This window comes from Mytilus galloprovincialis, chromosome 11 (assembly GCF_965363235.1).
Source record: "Mytilus galloprovincialis chromosome 11, xbMytGall1.hap1.1, whole genome shotgun sequence".
Taxonomy (NCBI): Eukaryota; Metazoa; Mollusca; class Bivalvia; order Mytilida; family Mytilidae; genus Mytilus; species Mytilus galloprovincialis.
In genome coordinates, this window is record NC_134848.1 from 9,098,864 (window position 1) to 9,126,210 (window position 27,347).

At 34.0% G+C, this 27,347-nt stretch overlaps 2 protein-coding genes across 5 annotated transcripts; both read right to left on the bottom strand.

Moving 5' to 3' along the window:
• Positions 1–4,663: 4,663 nt before the first annotated feature.
• On the bottom strand, positions 4,664–13,763 carry LOC143051600 (uncharacterized). 2 transcript variants are annotated; one of them, XM_076224493.1, is made up of 2 exons: positions 13,660–13,763; positions 4,664–6,220 (listed from the first exon to the last, which is right to left on the bottom strand). In XM_076224493.1, the coding sequence occupies exon 2, from the start codon at positions 6,161–6,163 to the stop codon at positions 4,715–4,717; it is 1,449 nt and encodes a 482-aa protein (XP_076080608.1). In that variant the 5' UTR covers positions 6,164–6,220; positions 13,660–13,763; the 3' UTR covers positions 4,664–4,714. The 2 variants fall into 2 exon arrangements, with proteins under 2 accessions (XP_076080608.1, XP_076080607.1); XM_076224492.1 differs by having other exon boundaries at positions 13,664–13,750.
• A 6,278-nt stretch (positions 13,764–20,041) lies between these two features.
• Positions 20,042–25,669, bottom strand: LOC143051593 (uncharacterized). 3 transcript variants are annotated; one of them, XM_076224480.1, is made up of 2 exons: positions 25,595–25,669; positions 20,042–22,016 (listed from the first exon to the last, which is right to left on the bottom strand). In XM_076224480.1, exon 2 carries the CDS (start codon positions 21,957–21,959, stop codon positions 20,109–20,111), a length of 1,851 nt encoding a protein of 616 aa, XP_076080595.1. In that variant the 5' UTR covers positions 21,960–22,016; positions 25,595–25,669; the 3' UTR covers positions 20,042–20,108. The 3 variants fall into 3 exon arrangements, with proteins under 3 accessions (XP_076080595.1, XP_076080596.1, XP_076080597.1); XM_076224481.1 differs by having other exon boundaries at positions 25,591–25,659; XM_076224482.1 differs by lacking the exon at positions 25,595–25,669 and adding an exon at positions 24,131–24,450.
• Positions 25,670–27,347: the final 1,678 nt, after the last annotated feature.

Genomic DNA, 27,347 nt, shown 5'->3' on the forward strand with positions numbered 1-27,347 from the left:
TTTTTGCCTTTGAGCAATTCACTATGCTGTTGAATATTAATCCTCGCAAAAAAAAGTTTGAAGAAATTTTCTTTTTATTTATGAAATCTGAAATGAGAAAAATTTAACCCCCCTTTTTTTCACATCCCCGTTTCCCTTTTTCCAAAACTGATATCAATTCAAATTTCTAATGGAGTTTGCAACAATAACTACTCTTTTAAATACATCATAAAATATTAAAATGTAAAATAAAGTGCTTGTTATCACTGAATGGTAAAGATTGGTTGGTAGTAAAAGTGAATATACATTGTTTATTGTATAAAACAATAAAAAAAACTTCATCAGCAACATTTTATATTGGCAAATTTCCAATGAAGTTATTTACATAAAGTTATTGGCAAATAAAAATAGAAAATGACATCATAGTCATGTCTGGCAAATGTCCAACATACATTGTCTTAAAACATTTTAGATAAGATAAGGAAAAAAAGCTTCATCAGCAACATTTTATATTGGCAAATTTCCAATGAAGTTATTTACATAAAGTTATTGGCAAATAAAAATAGAAAATGACATCATAGTCATGTCTGGCAAATTTCCAACATATATTATCAACTACTATTCTATACAAAGAAAGATAACTCCAATTGAAAATTAATTGCTATTGCACAATATTGTGCAATTAGATATTTCTTGCTATTGTGCAATACTGTGCATTTGAAAATTTCTTGCTATTGCACAATACTTGATATGGAATCCTGATTTGGACCAACTTGAAAACTGGGCCCATAATCAAAAATCAAAGTACATATTTAGATAAAGCATATCAAATAAGCCCAAGAATTTAATTTTTGTTAAAATCAAACTTAGTTTAATTTTGGACCCTTTGGACCTTAATGTAGACCAATTTGAAAACTGTACCAAAAATTAAGAATCTACATACACAGTTAGATTTGGCATATCAAAGAACCCATTTATTCAATTTTTGATGAAATCAAACAAAGTTTAATTTTGGACCCACATTTGGACCAACTTGAAAACTAGGCCAAAAATTAAAAATCTAAGTACATTTTTAAATTCAGCATATCAAAGAACCCCAAGGATTCAATTTTTGTTAAAATCAAACTAAGTTTAATTTTGGACCCTTTGGACCTTAATGTAGACCAATTTGAAAACGGTACCAAAAATTAAGAATCTACATACATAGTTAGATTCGGCATATCAAAGAACCCCAATTATTCAATTTTTGATGAAATCACACAAAGTTCAATTTATTACCCTTTGGGCCCCTTATTCCTAAACTGTTAGGACCAAAACTCCCAAAATCAAACCCAACCTTTCTTTTATGGTCATAAACCTTGTGTTTAAATTTCATAGATTTCTATTTACTTATACTAAAGTTATGGTGCAAAAAACAAAAATAATGCTTATTTTGGCCCCTTTTTGGCCCCTAATTCATAAACTGTTGTGACCTCAACTCTAAAAATCAATCCCAACTTTCCTTTAGTGGTCATAAACCTTGTGTCAAAATTTCATAGATTTCTATTCACTTAAACTAAAGTTATAGTGCGAAAACCAAGAAAATGCTTATTTGGGCCCTTTTTGACCCCTAATTCCTAAAATGTTGGGACCAAAACTCCCAAAATCAATCCCAACCTTCCTTTTGTGGTCATAAACCTGGTGTTAAAATTACATTGATTTCTATTCACTTTTACTAAAGTTAGAGTGCGAAAACTAAAAGTATTCGGACGACGACGACGACGACGACGACGCAGACGCAGACGACGACGACGACGCAGACGACGACGCCAACGTGATAGCAATATACGACCAAAAAATTAAAATTTTTGCGGTCGTATAAAAACTGGTGCTGAGTCACTAAAGTTCGTCGCACCCTAGTAGGTGTACTTGAATTGATCCATTCTTGTAGTTTGTTAACCGATATCTACATTGATACTTGTTTTATGGAAATCAATGCTATCACTGCATGCAATAATCTTCTACCTGTCGAGCAACAAATTTGGTGAAAAGTCATAACAATGGAAACTTAACATTGACAAGTAAACCGTTTAAGGTGAGTTCAAGGTGCCTTAAACCTAAAACACAATCATTAACACCTTATAATCATTCCACACACCAAGAATAAGTCAGTTTAATTGAAGTCTAGAGCTGGCATGTCAGTTAACTGCTAGTAGTCTGTTGTTATTTATGTATTATTGTCATTTTGTTTATTTTCTTTGGTTACATCTTCTGACATCAGACTCGGACTTCTCTTGAACTGAATTTTAATGTGCGTATTGTTATGCGTTTACTTTTCTACATTGGCTAGAGGTATAGAAGAGGGACGGAAGATACCAAAGGGACAGTCAAACTCATAAATCTAAAACAAACTGACAACGCCATGGCTAAAAATGAAAAAGACAAACAGAAAAACAATAGTACACACGACACAACATAGAAAACTAAAGAATAAACAACACGAACCCCACCAAAAACCAGGGGTGATCTCAGGTGCTCCGGAAGGGTAAGCAGATCCTGCTCCACATGTGGCACCCGTCGTATTGCTTATGTGATTACAAATCCGGTAAATAGTCTAATTCGGTAGGTCATATTCATGAAAGGGAAGGGGATTGTAGTTACGACGTAAGGAACATATCCGATATCATTTGTGAAACGGTTATTCCATAACGGTGAACCAACTCGTGATGGCGTCCGTAAAATTTACAAAGGGATGATTTCAACTTCACTATTTGGAACTCTTGGTTTAATAGCTTCCTTGTGAGCAGCAAACCTCTATCAAGAAAATCATGATAGGAAATGCAAGCACGGGAATATCGTATCAATTGGGAGATATATACCCCGTATGCAGGTGCTGCTGGAATGTTGCTACTTAGAAATGGAAAGTTCACAATTGGAAAGCTGAAATCATCTCTTTTGTCGTAAAGTTTTGTTTTCAACCGACCCTCATTGTCAATTTCTAGATGTAAGTCAAGATATGAAGCCGACTTCACTGTATCTGTAGTATCCTTTAGCTCTAGTTCGATTGGATAGATGCGTTCCACATAGTCACCAAATTTTGAATTGTTTAGTGAAAGAACATCATCTATATAGCGGAAAGTAGAGTTAAAGGATATTGCTAACTTCTTATCTTTCTTCCTAAGAAGTTCCTGCATGAAGTCAGCCTGGGGGAGGGTTGAGATCTCACAAATATGTTTAACCCCGCCGCATTTTTGCGCCTGTCCCAAGTCAGGAGCCTCTAGCCTTTGTTAGTCTTGTATTATTTAATTTTAGTTTCTTGTGTACAATTTGGAAATTAGTATGGCGTTCATTATCACTGAACTAGTATATATTTGTTTAGGGGCCAGTTGAAGGACGCCTCCGGGTGCGGGAATTTCTCGCTACATTGAAGACCTGTTGGTGACCTTCTGCTGTTGTTTTTTTCTATGGTCGGGTTGTTGTCTCTTTGGCACATTCCCCATTTCCATTCTCAATTTTAGTAGTATTTTATATAACATTTGATAACTAAACATAGTACAATGACCCAAAAAAATAAGTCAAGGTCACATAAAACCTACTAGTCGGACATGTACACCTAACCATCGTTCCATATAGCACATTTAGGGGGCCATTCTGCTTAGAGTATTCGAGAAATAGAGTGCACTCTGAAATATCTCACCTTCTTTATTAACTATTGATTTTATTTTGATTATCATAAGTATATCGCTCTAATACATGCATCACATAAACTTTAAATGATCCAGGAAACGAGTCACGGTCAGATAAACCAAACGGGAAACACATGTCATCAATACAACCATTTAACACACTTATCATAGTTTAACACAGAGCAATAAACAGCCAAAATGAGGTCAAGGTCTAATAAACTCTGTAAGACTGACATGTACATCCTTAATATTTTCTATTTTCAATACATAATGAAATGATACATGTTTTTCCTTTCTGTTAAAATATGATGCTAAGAGCCTTTCAAAAACACTTTCTTTAAATGAGCAGTAACCTTATAACGTCAAAATATTTTGAAATGGGATGTCAAAGTCCACCAAATTTAGTTGAATTAACTTATGCATTTAGTATGAAAAAAGAAGACCAAAACACAAAAACTAATCTTTGACCACTGAACCATGAAAAGAAGGTCAAGGTCATATGAAACCTGCCAGTTTGAAACGTTCACCTGACAAACATTCGAAACGTCAAAATTGAAATATAATACAACTGTTGCTTCAAAAATATGATATATATTGACTAGCATTTACGACTGATTTGTATAGTTCGATTTTATGTTGTACTGTAATACACTGTCTCAGGTTAAGGGAGGGTTGTTATCCCGCTTACATGTTTAACTCCGCCATATTGTGGATGTGCCTGTTTCAAGTCAGGAGCCTGTAATTCCGTGGTTGTCGTTTGTTGCTGTGTTTCATATTTGTTTTGCGTTGATTTTTTTTTAACAAAAGTTACGCGGTCAGTTTTCTCGTACGAATTGCGCTACAACTTACACTTGTCATTTTGGGCCTTATATAGCTGACTATGTGATATGGGCTTTGCAAATTGTTAAAGGCCGTACGGTAACCATTATTCACATTGTGATCTCTATGTTTTGCATTCTGAAGAACAAATATATTCAAATGACTCATAATAAAATACACAGTAGCATTATCTTGTACTCTTTAATGAAAGTTCTTTCTCAGTATTTGTTCATGCATCGTATCGAACACTCCTACTTCAGTAAATTACATATATGTGTCTGTGAATTCATAAATAGACTAAATCCTCTTCCACATATATCACATTTAAAAGGTTTATCACCGGTGTGTATTCTCATATGGGTCCTTATAATCTGTACACAACTAAATCCTTTACCACATACACCACATTTATAAGGTCTATCAGCAGTGTGTACTCTCATGTGTATCTGTAAGCTATGACTACTAGGGTAACTTTTACTGCATTTGTCACATTTATGCTTTTTGTCATCAGTATGGAAAGTACTGTGTCTCTGTAAGCTACCACTATGACTAAACCTTTCACCACATTTATCACATGTATAAGGTTTATCACCAGTGTGTGTTCTCATATGGGTCTTCATCGTCTGTTCAACACTAAATTCTCTGCCGCATACGTCACATTTATAAGGTGTATTTCCAGTGTGTATTTTTATGTGTGCCTGTAAGGTATCCATCCGACTTAACTGTTTACCACAAAAATCACACTCAAAAAGTTTATCACCAGTGTGTTTTGTCATGTGTCTCTGTAAACCAGTTAATTGCAAAAAAGCTTTTTCACATACATCACATTTATAAGGTTTGTCTCCAGAATGAGTTCTTATGTGTGTTTGTAAATTACAATTCAGCCTAAACTCTTTACCACATACATCACATTGATATGGTTTTTCACGAGTATGTGTTATCATGTGTTTCTGTAAGGTACTATTCTGCCTAAACGCTTTTTCACATACATCACATTTATAAGGTTTTTCTCCAGTATGTATTGTCATGTGTGTCTGTAAGGTACCTTTCTGCCTAAACTCTTTGCCACATACATCACATTGGTATGGTTTATCATATGTATGTAATTTCATGTGTTGCAATAAGCTACATTTTTTACTAAACTCTTTAGCACACAATTTACATTTAGAAGGGTTATCCCCGGTGTGTGTTCTCATGTGTTTCTTTAAACTATGAATATACCTAAAACCTTTTTCACATACATCACATTTATAAGGTTTATCTCCAGTATGAATTCTCATGTGTGCTTTTAAATGACCTTTCTGCCTAAACTCTTTACCACATACATCACATTGATATGGTTTATCACCTGTATGCAATTTCATGTGTTGCAATAAGTTAAAACTTCCACTTAACTCCATTCCACAAACTTTACATTTAAAAGGCGTATTACCGGTGTGTGTTCTCATGTGTATTTTTAAACCATAATTTGTACTCTGTCCCTTATTACCTACATCACATTTAAATATGTTGGAAGTTTTTTTATCAGTGTGTGATCTCATATGCGCCTTCAGATTTGTATTGTTACTGCAACGTTCACCACACACTATACATTCATAGTTATTTTCGCCTGCATTTAAGATGGAGTGTTCCTTTGATCTGTCTGTTGTCTTATCAAGGGAGATCATTGTGGAATCAGCTGTATTTTCGTTGTAAGACATTTTATTTGTATCCTTTCTTTCTCGTCCACCTCTTATATTCTCTGAGTGGACTGGAGTCTGGTGAATAAAACAAACACATGTTACATAGTTGTATATATGTTTGTATATATATGTTGAACAAGCGGTAATATGATTATGTGTGTCTCCTAACCAGTTTATTTGGAGTACTCTACGCGGTCTGTTTTTCAACTAGTATGTCGATTTCTTTGATTGAATGTTGGTTGTTGATGGTCCAGTGTTCGATTTCGTTAAGAAATTAGAGACAATGATTTAGATTCTAATAAGTAAATTTTCAAGTTATTTCAGGATAAACACAATCTATGTACATTGTCGGAAATTATTATATTTATTTGTACTCGCTACCAAACAGCAGAGCCTTGCTTTTCATCCTGTTTCTCTTTCTTTATAGTACAGGCCTCCCATTGGAGCATTATCGTACTGTTTTATATACATGTTCGATGTGAGAACAACAAATGTGCGGGTAAGTGCGAATTTATCCATTTTGTTGTGATCAGTATTTTCCATAGATTTGATTTTCAAAAGTTAAAATAGTAAAACCATGGATTTGTATACTATACAAATCCTTGGTAAAACATAGTTCTATTTTTTTTTTTTTTTTTTTTTTGTCTCATCATGGCAACATTCTTCATTAATTTCCCATAAAATATTGCAAAAAGAGGGATGGAAATGGCACATATTCCCCACATGTTTGGTATAGTTTCGCTAAAATTTAGAAAAACAACCCGTCCTGATGTATAACCTGATACTCTGCTGGATGCAGCTTCATACGACCAAAGTGGTCGAACCCTGAACTGGAGCAAGTTTGGACACAACATTCAAGCTTGACACAGCTCTATAATTGGATTGTGACTAAATACATGCGGATACGAATTATGTTTTTGACACAGAATGAATGTGTTCTAAGAACTTAAAAAAAAATGGACTATTATGGTCAAATATCCAAAATCCAAATATGTGGTTTGTCGATTCAACATATCAAAGAACCCAAAGAATTCATTTTTTGATGAAATCAAATAAAGTTCAAATTTCAACACATTAGAACTCAATGTGAACCAATTTGATAAAGGGCCTAAATATCAAAAATCTAAATACAAGGTAAAGATTAGCATGATTAACATGATTAAGCATACATTTGTATCTAAGGAATCTGAACCCTCCAAAAATCAATCACATCCTTCCTTTTGTGGTCATAAACCTTGTGTTTAAATTTTATAGATTCTTATTTACTTATACTAAAGTTATTGTGCAAAAACCAAGAAAAATGCTTATTTGTGCCCCTTTTTGGCCTCTAATTTCTATAATGCTGGGACCAAAACTCCCAAAATCTATCCCAATCTACATTTAGTGGTAACATATATAAACCTTGTGTTAAAATTTTATTGATTTCTATTTACCTATACTTGATTTAATATCCGGAAATCATCCGTCCTCGGTTGACCCTGAGGACGACGATGACGACGTGATACCAATATACAACCAACATTTTTTTATTTTTGCAGTCGCATAAAAAGTACTTAAATCAAATATAAACTGTTATCACAGAGATATGTCTTGCTTTTTTGTAATTTTCATAATGCAAATGTTGAATTCAAAACATTCACATGCATGACATGTAAGTTTGGGAAATATTCAAAGTCAATGAACCGTGACTGAAAATACATGCCTAAACAATCTCCATGGAAATGAGATGTGCTAAATTAATGCTAATACAACTGCATACCAAATACCATTGATTTATCTTAATTAGTTCCCTTTTAACAGACCTAAATACAAACTAATACATATAAACTAAGCAACATTTCAAAGTCAATAAAACATTATTGAGGGGGCGGAGTCAAATAATCTCCATGGTAATGAGACTCGTCAGTGCTTATACTGTAGGATTTAATAATGTCCCCCATGAAAAAATGTCTGCTGGACACATTTCCATAGTAAATATTGTCCCATGGACAATATTCACTTATTTAAATGTGTCCTGGACACAATTTCGTATGAAACTTTGTCCTCAGGTATGAAAAAGTGTCCATGAACATGGACATTATTCACTACCATAATAATGTCCAAGGGGACATTTTTTCACAGGGCATTGTGTCCGCCAGGGCATTTTTTGATATGATTAAAGTATTAAATGATATCCATTGCCTTGTTATTACTGGGCACATTTTAACTTAAAATTGCGAACTTTAATTAATTGTTATTTTGACAAAGAGTTGTCTCATTGGCACTCATACCATCCTCATCTTCATATTTATATCTTTTAATATAATTATAAACATGTATAATTCAAACTCAAATAAGTAACATATGCTGTATAGTATTATTTTCCTTGAAGGACACAATTTAATAACATTCACTACAAAAATTTGTTCTGTAGATGGACCATATTTCATAACTGTTGCTGTAAAATGCTGTCTACTTAGAAGGCAATATGTCATGGCAATGGACATTATTTATTTTCAATTGCCTTCTTCTCTGACATAAAAAATATAGTAAAGTTCTTCAGATTTAATTTTACACTTCCTTCTTATTGTTATTCTTTCATTGTCATTACCATTTGCTTGAAATTTCTTAGAACTTAAATTTCTCTATATTCACCTCCATCCATTATTTGTTTGTTTACATTTGTATATTAATCAATTTCGCATCAATCCTTCATATTTTATTTAAATTCAAGTATAATAAAACTTTTTAATGACCTTTGTATTACTTCCCTTGAAGGACACAATTTAATAGCAAAAACTATGAAAATTTTTCCTGTGGGTGAACACTATTTCATATCTTTTGCAGTAAAAATTTTTCCATTTGAGGGACATGGCAATGGACATTATTAAATACCAAAATTCTATGAAAAACTGTCCTCATGGACACATTTTCACAGGACACTATTATGTCTTACAATACAACTGCATAACAAATATCATTGACCTACCATCAGAGGTTCCCCATAACTAATACATGAAAACTATGCAAAAGTGTCAAAGTCAATTGACCATGAATGAGGGATCGGGGCCAAATAATCTCCATGGAAATGAGATATGCCAATTCTTATGCAACTGCATATGAATTATCATTAACTTACCACTAGTTGTTCCCCATACACTGATCTAATCATAAACTAATACATGAAAACTAAGCAAAATGTCAAAGTCAATATAAAATAATAACTGAGGGGTTAGGGTCAAATAATATATATGGTAATGAGACTTGGCTATGCTTATACGACTGCATACAAAATATCATTGACCTACCATTAGAGGTTCCCCATAAACCGACCTTATCACAAACTAATACATGAAAACTAAGCAAAAGTTCAAAGTCAATAGACCATAACTGAGAGGCGGACCAACTAATCTCCAAGGAAATGAGTTGTGCTAATACTAATACATTTGATTACCAAATACCTCCGAGTTACTACTAGTGGTTCACTATAATTAGTTATCAAAGGTACCAGGATTATAATTTAGTACGCCAGACGCGCGTTTCGTCTTCATAAGACTCATCAGTGACGTCACGCTCATATCAAAATATTTATAAAGCCAAATAATTACAAAGTTGAAGAGCATTGAGGATCCAAAATTCCAAAAAATTGTGCCAAATACGGCTAAGATAATCTATAAACTAGACCTAATGGCAAACTAATACATTGTTTACGTCGCCGTCGTCGTCTGAAACAGTATACCTATGTCTCGCGTTTTGACTCTGTCAGGCGAGACAAAAATAGGGGTTGATAATTTCTATCAAAATAAATAAATAATTGCAATAGCAGTACACGGTTAATATTGTCCTAAAATTGTTAAATAGACGTTCCATAGAAACTTAATTTTTTTTAATTTACATTGTTATAAAACATATCTTAATTACAACATGTACAAGAAAAGTGTCTCAGGTTTGATTTAAACCAGACAGCATTGTCTTCCTAAGAATTTATACACATCATCAACATTGATAAACGATATTGGTCGATATCAGCAAGTGTAAGTGTTGCCGTGGGAAGAATTTATTGTTTTTTGTTGAGTACACATTTCCATAGTGAGAAATTGTTATTTGCAGTCAAGTTTTTGTATATGTAAACAGTTTAAAATTTTCATGTATTAAGTAACGCTATTCAATAAGCTATGTGAGAATCTGACAGCAAAATCGATTATAAATACGGATGGGAGAGATACATCCCCACTAACCTACTATCAAATATACACCGTCTCCACGCAGACGCTTTTAACCAATCATATTCCTAGAAATGTATAGTAGGTGAGATAAACATCTGTACAAAGCTGTATATATTAAAATCCACATTATTTACATGTGATAAACACACTTTTTATTATGAAGACACAATTTATCCGGATTTATAAGTAATTTCGCTAACCGTTGTCACGTTAACTCTTATTTAACATATTAAGGGATTCTATGGAGCAGTCATTGATCAGTAAAAGTTCAAACATCACATATCACTGCACCCCTCAATGTAGGCTTATGAAATGGTCGCATGGGTGACTTTAAAGGCTGATTGGCGATCAAAAATTAAATTATGGACGCCATTTGGGCTATTAGAATATTGAAGAATATTGAAGAATGGCGACCGGAAATTTTCGGATATTTGCCCTGATCAGAGTCGGGTTTTAAAAGATTGTCTGAGCGCTTGCCAGTACATGTAACACAAATTTACACTGTATTTCACGTGCCCTTTAGATTTAAGCTTGATCTTATCAGCGCTTTATTGCATCAGGCAAGTTTATATGACATTTGTTAGCATTTACTGAAAATGGCACAGATCTATTTATTTTCGTATTTTGCTCTTATTCCTCATTATTCCCCATTTCTACTCTCATTTTTATTTTCAATAGCAGCAACTCATAGTGTTAACCCTTTAACCACCAATCCCGCCTGTAGGGGTGATGGCGACAACCATTATTTGATGGCCCGTATGACCCTCCATACTTTTTTTAACTACCCCAGCTGAACTGTCATGATACAAAATGTAGCAGCTAGGGACTTCAACCTAGCAGGTCATGGTCCATAAACTCTTCTCAGATGTCTGTTTATGAAAATATGACACTTTGAAAGCCGTTTAAGAGTTAAAAATCGGAAAAACCTGAAAAGTAGCCAAAATCAGGTGGGGGTAGGCATCTTTTGATGGCCATTTCGTAACTGGAAGTGACTGTAAGTATAAACTATTATCATAAATGCATGCATAGGTGGTACAGGAACACAACGATGTATAATATGGCCAATAGGAATCTAGTCTGTAAAATCTAGGTCACCGTTTTTTTCAAAAATCAGTAAAAACGGACATTAAGGCAGAATTAAGCTGTAACTATAGGGTAATACTTGAATGACAAAGATACACAGTCTTGTCAATGTTCACCTCTAAAGGTCGTTTTAAAATCGGAAAATAGACGGAAAATTACCATTTTTCACTGGGGGGCCCAGATCCCAATATATAGATTAATAGATGAGCATCAGTTACAGCAGAGTCTGCTAATTTGCATATGATTAGAAATTTTCGAAAATTCCTGATTTTCTAGAAATCTCTTGGGGGCGAATGTGTTAAGCATGTTAAAAACAATTGTATGATATTCTCAGGAAAAAAATGTGTATAAAAACAGTATTTTATACAGAATCAAATCTGAAATTAACCTATAGGATATAGGTCATCGGGTCCGTTCGCCCTCATACATGTTCCTCCTAAGGTCCGTTCGCCCTGGGTTACGCCTCCTTACTTTTATTCAAAAATATTCGTATTAGGGTTTTAAAGTTTAATAAACTCATTCAGGTGTTCAGATATTTATATGGTAAACAAATTCAAGAAAACACATTGAAATGTTTTTAAATCAATGGCGTGTATTTTAGCACTAATTGTTCTTAATAATGTATTTCTCACTGATTATTGTTATAATTGTACATCACTTGTACATTTTTTTGATGGATTAATGATAAAAACAAAATTAAAAACAACATTTTGTTTTTATAAACTAGTCAGCTTGGAATGAGTTAAAATGGTGTATGATATAATTGGCCGTTTCAGAATCTAAAGAACCATGGGTAATTTCATTGTTCCTATCCCATAATGAAATAACGTCACATCATTGTTTGAGTTGTAACCAATCACGACGTTTTGATGTACACTTTTTAAAATATTACCCAGGAATCATTAGATTCTGAAACGGCGAATTGTAAAACATGACAAGGAACATAATAATAAGCTCATTTTTTTTATTATACTGCATGAATTTACGGACTAGAATTATCAAAATTGTAAAAAAATATCAATAGAGATAAATACATTGTATTCCAATATTCTACTATATATACAATTCAACTTTGGAAAATATTTTGTTGTATCAATACAAATATTCGGCGATTTTTTTTCCACAAACTGTAACATGTGTAACATACATTGTACTCTGTTCAAATAATGAACGCGATTATCATTTATTATGCAAACTCTAGACAACAATAAAAAAAAAAACCAAGCATTAGCCTTTCAAAAAGGGCTATTCGACTCTTAGCTGATGAAAATGGAAAGTGCTCTCGCTTTCTAGATTAATTCATTTACTAGAATAGCCACGTGCATCAATCAACAAATTTTACCACACACGTGAGGTCACACGTTATGAAGTAGTATATATCGTTTAACGTTGTTGTTTACGAAACTCCAGAAGATTCGACTATTTATTGATAAAAGTAACCTGTGTATCAGTATCATGAATATGCATGATTAATGACCAGGCAAAATATAATTCCTAAAATAGAGAGGACAAATACGATACTCTACGGGATTGAAGGACATTTACTAGGTTTGGATTGTCCTAACCAATCAATAAACTTTGATTATTTACGTCTCGTAATATCTTTCAATCAGGTAGCAAGAAAAATTCACGCACTGACTGTCCATCGTTCAATTCTTAATCTCGACTCCTAGGAGTCGATAATCAGTGTGAACGGACACTGGGAGAACAGGTATTAGGGCGAACAGGTATTAGGGCGAACAGATACTAGGGCGAACGGACCGCGGATTCAGAATATATAGCGGTACACGGTTACCAGGGTTAAGTTACATATCAATATTTATGTGACAACTAGTATATAGCTACACGTTCAATAGTCAAAATCTACGTAGCACTACGTAGCGCTACGATACTGAACGCACCCCTGGTTACTATGATCCTAAAAATGTTAATTAGACGTTCCATAGAACTATAAATTTTCTTTACATTGTTAAAAAAAACATATCTTAATAACAAGGAAAGAGTCTCAGATTTGGTTCTTAAACCAAACAACATTATCTTCCTATATTTACATAAATACCGATCAACAATAATGATATATCTAATTTCAATGTCTGTTGATATTGTCCGATTTTGTTTTGTTTTTATTTTTTGTGAAAACGTCCTGGATGCACAATTCTTGTTTGTTATTTACAGCCTAATCCATGTGGACAGCTTAGCATCATTAAATCGAATAATATTATTTACTTACGTGCTTATGGTCGTGCCTAGTCTTCAAGTAGACCGGTATCAAATCAAAGGGCGATAACCACGAATAAATTTATATGGAACACCAATGAAGGAAATGCAACTAAGTAATAAAATTATAATACAGGTATCTAAGGGCGATAACTTCAAATGAATTTCTATGGAACGCCAATTAAACTCAAGTAGCATTGTCAAGGCATTTAAGCGTTCAATATTAGAACGCAGTAGATCTAGCTGGTCTTCACATCCGTTATCAGCATTTTTGCATTTTATGTTAACCATGTTAACTGTTTTTAACAAAATCGAGGTGTTGTTTACATGTAAACGGATCTCCTATTGCCCCCCCCTTTTTTTTCAGTCAACACTGAGCAATGATCCGTGAAAATGGGGTTTAATATGGTCAAATAAAACCTGCGCGACTGACATATAGATCATAAAATATGTCCATACAATTGAAATAAAGTTTACGTATTGCATATATAATATTAGAAAAAAAGACCAAAACTCAACCAGATGCTCCGCAGGGCGCAGCTTTATAAGACCGCATAGGTCGAACTGAACGGTTGGGGCTAGTATGGACACAACATTTAAGCTTGATACAGCTCTGAATTTGGATTGTGATTAAATAGTTGACACAGCATAGGTTTCTGCCTTTGAGCAATTCACAGAGTGAATGTGGTCTAATGAACTTGAAATGGTTTTTGAGCAATTCACTATGCTGTTGAATATTAATCCTTTGATATTTGAAGAAATTTCCTTTTTCATTTCTGAAATCTGAAATAAGAAAAATTGAACCCCACCAATTTTTTTTCACCTCCCCCTTACCTTATTCCAAAAATGATCTTAATTCAAATTTCTAATGGAGTTCTCAACAATAACTACTCATTTAAATACATCATAAAATATAAAATATCATTAAGTCATGATTTAAGTTGATTTAACAACTATTCTGGACAAAGAAAGATAACTCCAATGCAACGTTTCATATTGGCAAATTTCCAATGAAGTTCATTAAACTAAAGTTTTTGGCAAATTTCCAATGGAATTTTTTAAATTTATCCAACTAAGTTTAATTTTGGACCCTTTGGACCTTAATGTAGACCAATTTGAAAACGGGACCAATTAAAAATTAAGAATCTAAATACATGGTTAGATTCGGTATATAAAAGAACCCCAATAGTTAAATTTTTGATGAAATCAAACAAAGTTTAATTTTTGACCCTTTTGGCCCCTAATTCGTTGGGACCAAACTCCCAAAATCAATCCCAACCTTCCTTTTGTGGTCATAGACCTTATGTTAAAATTTCAAAGATTTCTGTTAACTTATTCTAAAGTTATTGTGCGAAAACCAAGAAAAATGCTTATTTTTTTACCTGTTTTTGGCCCCTAGTTCCTAAACTGTTGGAACCAAAACACCCAAAATCAATTCCAACCTTCCGTTTATGGTCATAAACCTTGTGTTTAAATTTTATAGATTTTTATTTACTTTTACTAAAGTTAGAGTGCGAAAACCGAATGTCTTCGGACGACGACGACGACGACGACGACGACGACGACGACGACGCCAACGCGATACCAATATACGACCAAAAAATTTTCAATTTTTGCGGTCGTATAAAAACTGAACTTCGACCAATGAACCATGAAAATTAGGTCTAGGTCAGATCGCACCTACCAGTTAGACATGTACACCTTACAATCATTCCATACACCAAATATAGTAAACTTAATTATTGCATTCAATATAAGAAAAACATACCAAACAACAACTTAACTATACTGAAACATGACACCTGCCTGTTGGACATGTACATGTACTAACATGTTTAACCCCGCCACATTATTTATGTATGTGCCTGTCCCAAGTCAGGAGCCTGTAATTCAGTGGTTGTCGTTTGTTTATGTGTTACATATTTGATTTTCGTTCATTTTTTTTACATAAATAAGGCCGTTAGTTTTTCTCGTTTGAATTGTTTTACATTGTCTTATCGGGACCTTTTATAGCTGACTATGCGGTATGGGCTTTGCTCATTTTTGAATGCCGTACGGTGACCTATAGTTGTTAATGTCTGTGTCATTTTGGTCTTTTGTGGATAGTTGTCTCATTGGCAATCATACCACATCTTCTTTTTTTATACCTTACAGTTCTTCCATACATCGAATATACTAGACCTACTGCTTATACTAGTATCTGAGATATGTACTTGACCACCCAAACGTAACCTTTTCATTGATTCGTGAATCGAGGTTGAGGTCAAGTGAAAACTGTCTGACTGGCATGAGGACCTTATAAGGTACGCACAAACAAAATATAGTTATCCTACTTCTTATGATGAGAGAGAATTTAAAATTACGAAAAAAATCTTAACTTTTTTCAAGTAGTCACTGAACCACGAAAATGAGGTTAAGCGCATTGAACATGTGACGGACATAAACTTCGTAACATGAGGCATCCATATACAAAGTATGAAGCAACCATATCTTTCACTGTCTAAATTATAAGGTTTTTAGGAAGTTAGCTAACTATCCCTATGTCGAGCTTTCTGCCACAAAAGTCGCAGGCTTGACAAAAAACACCACCATAAGCTTGTCTGACCTGGGTTTGACTCCCTCAGTTCTAAAGACTGCTTAATGAAGACTCCCGTATGACAAACAAGTTCAGAGATGGGTTTAGAAAGTGTTTTAGTTTATTTAATGCATCAAGATGTTAAAACAATGGTACATAGTCTTTTAGATAAGCAAAAAGATTAGAACGCAATGATATGTTAACGTCACAATACAAAAAGAAATGAAATTCGTTATCTACGACTCCACATTTTTTACAAGATCTATGAACTGATCAAAAAGCAAATAAGATATAAACAATTAAACACATGCAGATGCGGGGTTAAAGACGTTAGATGATTTTGTTTTGGTCTCAACCCCCTTTTTATATAGAAGCTTTATTATATTGAACATGATAAACTTTTGATACATAAACTAACCAAAAAGGCGTGAAGTTGTGGCATCGTAGGTGTTAAAATACTTTTGCTAATCTAATTCATACCTTATGTTTGACATAAAACAAAGAAACTCCAGAATTTTACAAAATTTTGTTATGATTGATTGCAATGGTTACTCGTTAAATATTACATTTAATTATCTTATTTATGAATACCTTGTTCCTTAGTCTATAATAAGGACAAATTTTAAAATATGTATGCTAACTCTTAAATTTGCAGTAAATAAATAAATATTTGGGCCAAATAGAGGCTTCTTGCCCGCTACTTTTTTCACGTTATCCGTAATGAAATTGCCGTTTCAGAACCTTAAGAATCATGGGTAATTTAATTGTTCGTACCCCAAATTAAAAATAAAGCCACGCCATTGGGTAAATTAAATTTCTATTGTTTGAGAAATTTTTAACCAATTAGGACGTTTTGGTGTACATTTTTAAAAATATTACCCATGATGCATTAGATTCATAAACAGCGAATTGATTCAAGGGGTAAATAAGGGGTACCCCACACGACGAATAAGGCGGTAACATATTTGTTGAACTAACAATAAAAATCAACGTTTTACTCCATTTAACGCTGACAGCAGCTACAAAATCAGATTCGAAGAATGACGATAAAAGGGAATATATAAATCTTATCTAAATTTTGTTAACCCATCTGTATACATAGCCATGAAACTTACGAAATTTTAAAACTACATTCGTATCAAAATAACAAAAGATAATGCATAATAGAGATAGGCCATTTTGTACATTATATACCAAATGGAAACTTCGTGAAAATTAATATTATTTATTGTTTCATTGCAATTAATAGAAAAAGGGGATTTTTGGATGACAAAACCAAGATTTTTGTAGAAAATCTACTGACTTTACTACAGAGATTTTCGTTTTTTCACCAGCCCAGTAGTCAACACTGACATGAATATCAATAATGTGGTCATTTTTTTTAAATTTCCTGTTTACAAAAGTTTGAATTTTTCAAAAACTAAGGAATGTCTTATCCCAGGCATAGATTACCTTAGCCGTATTTGGCACAACTTTTTGGAATTTTGGAACCTCAATGCTCTTCAACTTTGTACTTGTTTGGCTTTATAAATATTTTGATATGAGCGTCACTGATGAGTCTTATGTAGACGAAACGCGCGGCTGGCGTACTAAATTATAATCCTGGTACCTTTGATAACTATTTAATAAAGAAAGTTTTGTTTATAAAACTTTAAACATAGATTACTCACTTGTTTTTACATGACGTGCTAGCGTTTATTGTTTACCAAAAGCCCTTTCAATTCCCAAAAAAACTGGTGCTGAGTCACTAAAGTTCGGCGCACCCTAGAAGGTGTACTTGAATTGACCCATTCTTGTAGTTTTTTTAAGCGATATCTAAATTTATACTTGTTTTATGGAAATCAATGCTATCACTGCATGCAATAATCTTCTACCTGTCGAGCAACGAATTTGGTGAAAAGTCATAACAATGGAAACTTAACATTGACAAGTAAACCGTTTAAGATGAGCTCAAGGTGCCTTAAACCTAAAACACAATCATTAACACCTTATAATCATTCCACACACCAAGTATAAGTAAGCTAGTAGTATTTTATATAACATTTGATAACTAAATATTGTACAATGACCCATAAAAATAAGTCACGGTCAGATAAAACCTACTAGTCGGACATGTACACCTAACCATCATTCCATATAGCAGTTGTATAGTACAATTAGGGACCATTCTGCTTAAGAGTATCCGAGAAATAGAGTGCACTCTGAAATATCTCACCTTCTCTATTAACTATTGATTTTATATTGATTATCCTAAGTATAGAGCTCTAATACATGCATCACATAAACTTTAAATGATCCAGGAAATGAGTGACGGTCAGATAAACCAAACGGGAAACACGTGTCATCAATACAACCATTTAAGGTTTATGTACCCTTCTGTAGCCGTTTTTGTACGAATTTTTCAAACCTCAATTGTATCAAAACTAAAGATATAATAAATAATAGAGATAGGCTATTTAGTACATGTTCCAAGGGGAAACTTGATGCAAAACGTTATTTTTTACCGTTTCATTGCATTTGATAGAAAAAGAGGACTTTGTGGCAAATAAATCAAGATTTTTATAGAAAATCAACAGCCTTTAATACAGAGATTTTTGTTATAAAATTTGAAACATAAATTACTCACTTGATTTTCTATGATGTGCTAGTGTTTATTTTTTACAAAAAGTTCTAAGTAACCTGTAAATTCCAAAACACCTCGTGCTGAGTCACTAAAGTCGAGCGCACCCTAAAAGGTGTACTTGATTTTGGCCATATTTATACTTGTTTTAACCAATAACTACATTTATAAACTTGTTTTAAGGAAATCAATGCTAGCACTGCATGCAATAATCCTATATCTATCAGTCATCAAATTGCCAAATATGAGAGTACAAGGATAAAGGCTGTGGATTTTCTATAAAAATCTTGATTTATTTGCCACAAAGTCCTCTTTTTCTATTAAATGCAATGGAACAGTAAAAAATAATGCTTTGTGTCAAGTTTCCCCTTGGAATATGTACAAAATGGCCTATCTCTATTATTCATAATATCTGTAGTTTTGATACAATTGAAGTTTGAAAAGTTCGTACAAAAATGGCTACAGAAGGGTACATAAACCTTAATACACTAATCATAGTTTAACACAGAGCAATAAACAGCCAAAATGAGGTCAAGGTCTAATAAACTCTGTAAGATTGACATGTACATCCTTAATTTTTTCAATTCACCAAATTTAGTTGAATTAACTTATGCATTTAGTATGAAAAAAGAAGACCAAAACACAAAAACTAATCTTTGACCACTGAATCATGAAAATAAGGTCAAGGTCATATGACACCTGCCAGTTTGACACGTACACCTGACAAACATTCGATACGTCAAAATTGAAATATAATACAACTGTTGCTTCAAAAATATGATATATATTGACTAGCATTTACGACTGATTTGTATAGTTCGATTTTATGTTGTACTGTAATACACTGTCTCAGGTTAAGGGAGGGTTGTTATCCCGCTTACATGTTTAACTCCGCCATATTGTGTATGGATGTGCCTGTCTCAAGTCAGGAGCCTGTAATTCGGTGGTTGTCGTTTGTTGCTGTGTTGCATATTTGTTTTGCGTTGATTTTTTTTTTAACAGAAGTTAGGCGGTCAGTTTTCTCGTTCGAACTGCTTTACACTCGTCATTTCTGGGCCTTATATAGCTGACTATGTGGTATGGGCAAATTGTGAAAAGCCGTACGGTAACCATTATTCAAATTGTGATCTCTATACCACGCATTCTGAGGCGAAACACAAATAAATTCAAATGACTCATAATAAATTACACAGTAGCATGATCTTGTATCCTTTAATGAAAGTTCTTTCTCATCATTTTTTCATGCATCATATCAAACATATCCTAATGCGGTTGAAAACATATATGTGTCTGTGAATTCATAAATAGACTAAATCCTCTTCCACATACATCACATTTATAAGGTTTATCACCGGTGTGTATTCTCATATGGGCCCTCATGGTGTGCCCAATACTAAATCCTTTACCACATACATCACATTTATAAGGTCTATCACCAGTGTGTATTCTCATGTGTATCCGTAAATTATAACTATTAGTGTAACTTTTACTGCATTGGTCACATTTATACTTTTTGTCATCAGTATGCAAAGTACTGTGTCTCTGTAAGTTACCCCTATGACTAAATCTCTTACCACACACATCACATTCATAAGGTTTATCACCAGTGTGTGTTCTCATATGGATCCTCATGTACTGTTCAGACCTAAATTCTCTTCCACATAAACTACATTTATAAAGATTATCTTCAGTATGTTTGTCTCCAGTATGTATTGTCATGTGTTTCTGTATACCATAAATATGCCTAAAACCTTTTTCACATACATCACATTTATAAGGTTTTTCTCCAGTATGTGTTCTCATGTGTGTCTGTAAGGCACCATTCTGCCTAAACGCCTTCCCACATACATCACATTTATAAGGTTTATCACCGGTGTGTGTTCTCATATGGACCCTCATGTTCTGTCTAAAACTAAATTCTCTTCCACATACACCACATTTATAAGGTTTATCACCAGTGTGCATTCTCGTGTGTACCCGTAAGCTATGACTGTCACGAAAACTTTTACTGCATTCGGCACATTTATACTTTTTGTCACCAGTATGCACAGTACTGTGTGTCCGTAACCGAGATTTGTTTATAAACTCTCTACCACATACATTACATGGATAAGGTGTATATCCAGTGTGTATTGTTTTGTGTGTCTGTAAGGTATCTACCCGACTAAACTTTCTACCACACATATCACACTCATAAGGTTTATCACCAGTGTGTATTCTCATGTGTGTCTGTAAACCATTTAATTGCATAAAAACTTTTTCACATACATCACATTTATAAATTTTTTCTCCAGTATGAGTTCGCATGTGTGTTTGTAAATTACCTTTCTGCCTAAACTCTTTACCACATACATCACATTGATATGGTGTATAACCAGTGTGTGTCAGCATGTGTATTTGTAAACCTTGATAACTCCTAAATACTTTTTCACATACATCACATTTATAAGGTTTATCTCCAGTATGTGTTCTCATGTGGGTCTTTAAGTTAACATTCTGACTAAACTCTTTACCACATATATCACATTTAAAAGGTTTATCATCTGTATGCAGTTTCATGTGTTGCAATAAGTTTCCCCTCTGACTACACGCTTTACCACATACATTACATTTATAAGGTTTATCTCCAGTATGAGTGATCATGTGTGTTTGTAAATTACAATTCTGCATAAACTCTTTGCCACACAAATCACATTGATATGGTTTATCACCTATATGTAATTTCATGTGTTTCAATAAGCTACATTTTTTACTAAACTCTTTACGACACACTTTACATTTAAAAGGCGTATAACCAGTGTGTGTTCTCATGTGTATTTTTAAACCATGCTTTGTACTTAGCCCTTTGTAACATATATCACATTCAAACATGTTGAAAGTCTTTTTATCAATGTGTGATCTCATATGCGCCTTCAGATTTGTACCATTGCTACAACGTTCACCACACACTTTACATTCAAAGTCATTTTCGCAAGCATTTAAGATGGAGTGTTCCTTTGACTTGTCTGTTGTCTTAACATCACCTGAATTTGAGATGGAGTGTTCCTTTGACCTATCTGTTGTCTTATCAAGGGAGATTATCATGGAATCAGCTGTATTTACGTTGTTAGACATTTTATTTGTATCTTTTCTTTCTCGTCCACTTCTTACATTCTCTGAGTGAACTGGAGTCTGTTGAATAAATAAAACACATTTAACATAGCTGTATATAAACCAATTTATCCTGCAATTAGCCAACTATTGTACAAATAAACTCATCATAGAGACCACGATTAAAATTTCATATATTCGCCAGATGAGCGTTTCCACTACAAAAGACTCATCAGCGACGCTCAGATCAAAATAGTTATAAACAAAGCCAAACATATACAAAGTTGAAGAGCACTGAGGACCCAAAATTCAAAACATAGCTGTATATATCCAGGTACAAACCAGATGCTCCGCAGGGCGCAGCTTTATACGACCGCAGAGGTCGAACCCTGAGCAGTTGGGGCACGTATGGAAGCAACATTGAAGCTTGATACAGCTCTGAATTTGGATTGTGATCAAATAGTTGACACACCATAGGTTTCTGACAGAGAATGAATGTGGTCTAAGAACTTAAACTTAAAAAACTTTCAAATTGGACATTTACCTATCATGGTCCAATATTCAAAATCTAAATACATGGTTAGATTCAGCATATCATAGAACTCCAAGAATTCAATTTTTGATGAAATCAAATAATGTTCAATTTTAGACCCTTTAGACCTCAATGTGGACCAATTTGATAACCGGGCCCAAATATTAAAAATCTAAATACATGGTTAGATTCAGCATATTGAAGAACCCCATATATTCAATTTTTGTTGAAATAAAACAAAGTTTTATTTTTGACCCCGATTTGGACCAACTTGACAACTGGGCCTATAATAAAAAAATCTAAATACAAGTTTAGGTTCAGCATATCAAAGAACCCCAAGAATTCAATTTTTGTTAAAATCAAACTAGGTTTAATTTTGGACCCTTTGGACCTTAATGTATACCAATTTGAAAACAGGACCAAAAACTAAGAATCTAAATACACGGTTAGATTTGGCATATCAAAGAACCCTAATAATTCATTTTTTGATAAAATCAAACAAAGTTTAATTTTGGACTCTTTTGGCCCCCGATTCCTAAACTGTTGGGACCAAAACTCCCAAAATCGATCCAAACCTTCCTGTGGTCATAAACCTTGTTAAAATTTTATAGATTTCTGTTAACTTATACTCAAGTTATTGTGCAAAAACCAAGAACAATGCTTATTTGGGACCTTTTTTGGTCCCTTATTCCTAAACTGTTGGGAATAAAACTCTCAAAATCAATCCCAACCTTCCTTTTATGGTCATAAACCTTGTGTTTAAATTTCATAGATTTCTATTTACTCATACTAAAGTTTAAGTGCGCCAGGTAGTTTCATATTCCGGAAACGGTTTTCCGATGTGTGTTTAACATTTAACATTAACGCTCTCCCTTCCTGTTTAACGATTATATAACTTGGCATGTTTTACTATGTTAGTCAATAAATAGACAATATCTCAAGTCGTACATTTGTGTAGTGATTTTCCTTATTGGCGTGGTGGCAGCGAGATTACGTCCCACGTTCTTCGTACAAATGTGTGCAATTCATTCCGTAATAAAAACATTACTGTGAACGCAAGTGAACGACAACATAAATATTGTCCCAACTTGAAGCATGGCTAGTTACACCCGGTGGTGCTTAACAAGGATTGAAACTGTGAACACTTTTGAAAACTGGCGTCAGAACCTTTAATATATATACGTTATCTTTAGACAAAAACTTTGCACCTTTTCTTGTGTCTGGTACCAAATGGAAAAAGAAAACAAAAACAATAACTCACAGGGGGTTTGCAAATGATGGGGAAGAAGTCCCAGAAGCCAACAGAAAAACACGAGAGCAAAAAGTTAGCATGCTAGAGCTTATGTTAGGACAGATTGCCAACTACTGCCAAATAATTTCTAGGAACACCATTGTTAAAAACTCCACATCGATCGACAACATTTGGTAAACCATCCGCCTCCACTATGGTTTTCACATTACTGGTGTGCATATTTTTGACTTTGATGCTATTCACTAATAGTCCGCCTCCACTATGGTTTTCATATTACTGGTGCGCATTTTGTTGACTTTGATTCTATTCACTAATCACTATGATCCAGGTGAGAGACCTGAAGATTTGTACCAACGGTTAATGGCCTTTATTGAAGACAGTCTATTAAGAAAAGATATGGGTATAACTCACCACGATGAAGACATCGAGGACGGCGAGGAGCTATCACCTACATTAGAAAACCCCTTGATATTGACATGGGTTCGTCTCATCCATCCTGAGCTACCTAAACTAATAAAACAGAGATATGGTACAGAGCTTCGTGCGAGAACACTAGCATCTATAAACCAGAAATATCACAAGCTCTAGAATCGCTTCTAGAAGAGTTACGTACGATAGAGGATGCTAAATCCATGAGAGCAGCCGTCAAGCGCTTTCCCAAGACAAAACAATCTTCGTTTGCATGCCCACCGTGCAAATCAGCAGGACGACCAGACCGTCATTTTCTAAATGATTGAACTAAACAGGCTTTTCAATAGCAACAATTCATAGTGTTTTAAGAACCATTCTATACTGTTCGCATGAAAAGAATTTAATCAGAGTTTAATAACAGAATCAAATCTATAATTGACGAAAAGAATGTATGTTTGTACTTGAAGAACCCCTCGGGAGCTGCGAGTGTACAATGGCAGAGGCGGATTTCCCCTATTTTGGGAAAAATTTGGTTGCAAATATAGGGAATCACTGAAGCATGACCAGAGTGGGCCCCTCTTAGGCAGTCAATGGGCCCCCACTTATGAAAATTTCTGGATCCGCCAGTGAATGGAACCCATGAACACTCTCTATCGGAATTAATGGGAATGTGTCACTAACGTATTTACAATGTTTTTAATATTTACGAGGACAATCCCCACTCAAACGGCAAGGAGTGTTAGGACACCGGGCAGGGTCTGTTATTATGGTGGAGGAAGCGGAAGTACTCGGAGAAAACCACCGGGCTGCTCGGCAGGAACAGACAAAGCGAAGAGATAATGATAGATTGATCTCCTGGTCAAAGTTAGGAATAACTTTGACAAACTGAGGCCCCATAGTACCCATGATAGCTTAAACTCCGGTCTGCATGGGTACCAGAGATGTGTGTGAGAAGATGAAATCATGCACCCTTCTGATGTACTGACATTTTTAGCATCCCGAGTGAGTATCAAACTCGGGACCTTCAGCACTGTAGTCATCGCCCTATACCACTCGACCTGTCACCACGAACTCACTCGTAAGAATATAACAGTACACGGTTAATATTGTTCAAAAATTGTTAAATTGACGTTCCATAGAAACATAAATTTTCTTTAATTTACATTGTTAAAAAAAATTATCTTATTTTAATACATGAAAAGTGTCTTAGACTGAGAGACAGATTTTATTTAAAACAAACAATATTGTCTTCCAAATATTAACAGCAACACTCATAAATGATATTGATTGACGGTCGATGTTATCTGAGACTACTATACATATAGTAGTCTCAGATGTTATTAATTTTTTAATCTGAATACATAGTGAATACATAGTGCACATTTGATTTTCCTTAGTGATATTTGCGGTGAAGTTTTTGTATAAAGTTTGAAATTATTATATAAAGAAGCATTGCTTACTTACAAGTTTAGTGTCGACTTGTGACTGTGTGTATAAATAAATCAAAATAATACAGGTATGAAATCAAAGGGAGATAACCGCAAATTGGATTTCTATGGAACGCCCATACAAATTATAGCTTTTCTAAAAAAATCTTACTGTGTTACTCTACATAACTGTATGAGGGTCTGGATGGGTGGGGGGGGGGGGTCTGTTATTCTGTTAAAATTTTATTTTGACCCCTTTTTTCTCTAATCTTTAAAAAAATAACTCCTTTTTTCTCTAATCTTCAAAAAATTAACCCCTTCTTTCTCCAATCTTCATTTTTTTTTGCCCGTTGTTCTCTAATCTTCATTTTTTAAGGGCATTATTCTTTAATCATTTAACCCCATCCAAACCCTCCTGTATTGGGGTAAAACATCAAGTATAATATAGGGCCAATTAGTTGCAGGATACTGGTAGATTTCAGTGGTGGCTCAAGGGAAGGGGTCTCCTTTGTTGACGATCAATGCATCCAAATGGGAACATATAGTTAGAACCCTCCTTTATTCTTTATTTTTTCAAATGGCTAGAACCGCCCCTGGATTGAATAGTTTCAAAATATATGGCTAATGTTCTGTAAATGGAGGAGCCGCGGCAGTCAGTACGTATCTGACAAAGTACTAACTCAAATGAAAATGACGTAAAAAGACTTCAAGGGTATTATACTCTAAGAAAGAGCTTTTTTTAAAAATATCATCAAGAAAGATTGTTCCGGATAGTTGACGTAAAAATTCTGCAGTTTACGGAATTTGCAAAGTATAAACAATACGAATCAACATAAAATCCGGCGTAATTTTACTTTATTTACTACAGTCTAGTCAATCTAGCAAAAGGAGTAAGTTCATTAAGACCCCATTTTGGCCCCAAAATATAGCAGTTTTTCAAAATTGTGAAAATGTAATCTTTTAGCTATTTATTGAAGGTAGCCTGTTTCTGCTACACAAGTATGGGCTGTTTTTGACAATACAATGCACATATATCGGGTAATAACATCATTAAGTCATGCTAAATTACTGAAATCTTCACAATTCTAGCATTTTAGATAAATTTTATAGACGGTTTCCGTCTTAAATGGAAGTGGCCGCATTCGTGTTCATTCATAATATTGAAATTTAGGTTGCATTTGATGATAATACATAACATGTATATAAAGGTTGAGGGTGAACACGGATGCGGCCACTTTCATTTTTGATAAAAACCATCTGAAAAGTTACGATTTTTGGCATATTTGATAGATTTTTCATATTTTAGCTTGAATCGGAGGGTTTGTAATGACTTAATCAGTTAAAATCTGTCACATAAACTTATTGAATCAATTAAAATAGACACTTGAGTGTTTAAAAAGTATCCAAAATCTTTCGTTAGATGAACCTTAAATTTGAGGCCAAAATCGGCCCTTACCGGACCTTCTCCTTTGACCCTTACCCGAAAGTAATTGCAACAGAAGATTTTAAAGTTTTAATCTTAAGCATTATACCCCAAATATACACAGAAATAAAGTCCCATTAAATCTAACCTGAGGAAGACTAAAATAATCACCATTTAAAATTCCTACGGAGATTTGCATTGAAAAGGGAGATAACTCTTGCAAAAAAGGCAGAAATATCAATAAAAATTGATACAAAATTATTACTTTTCCGCTTCTATTCATCAGAATGTATTGATTCTTGATTTGTCAGCGGTCTTTAGAGTATAACAAACAACTCTAAAGGTGTTTTCATATCTTTTATCAAGC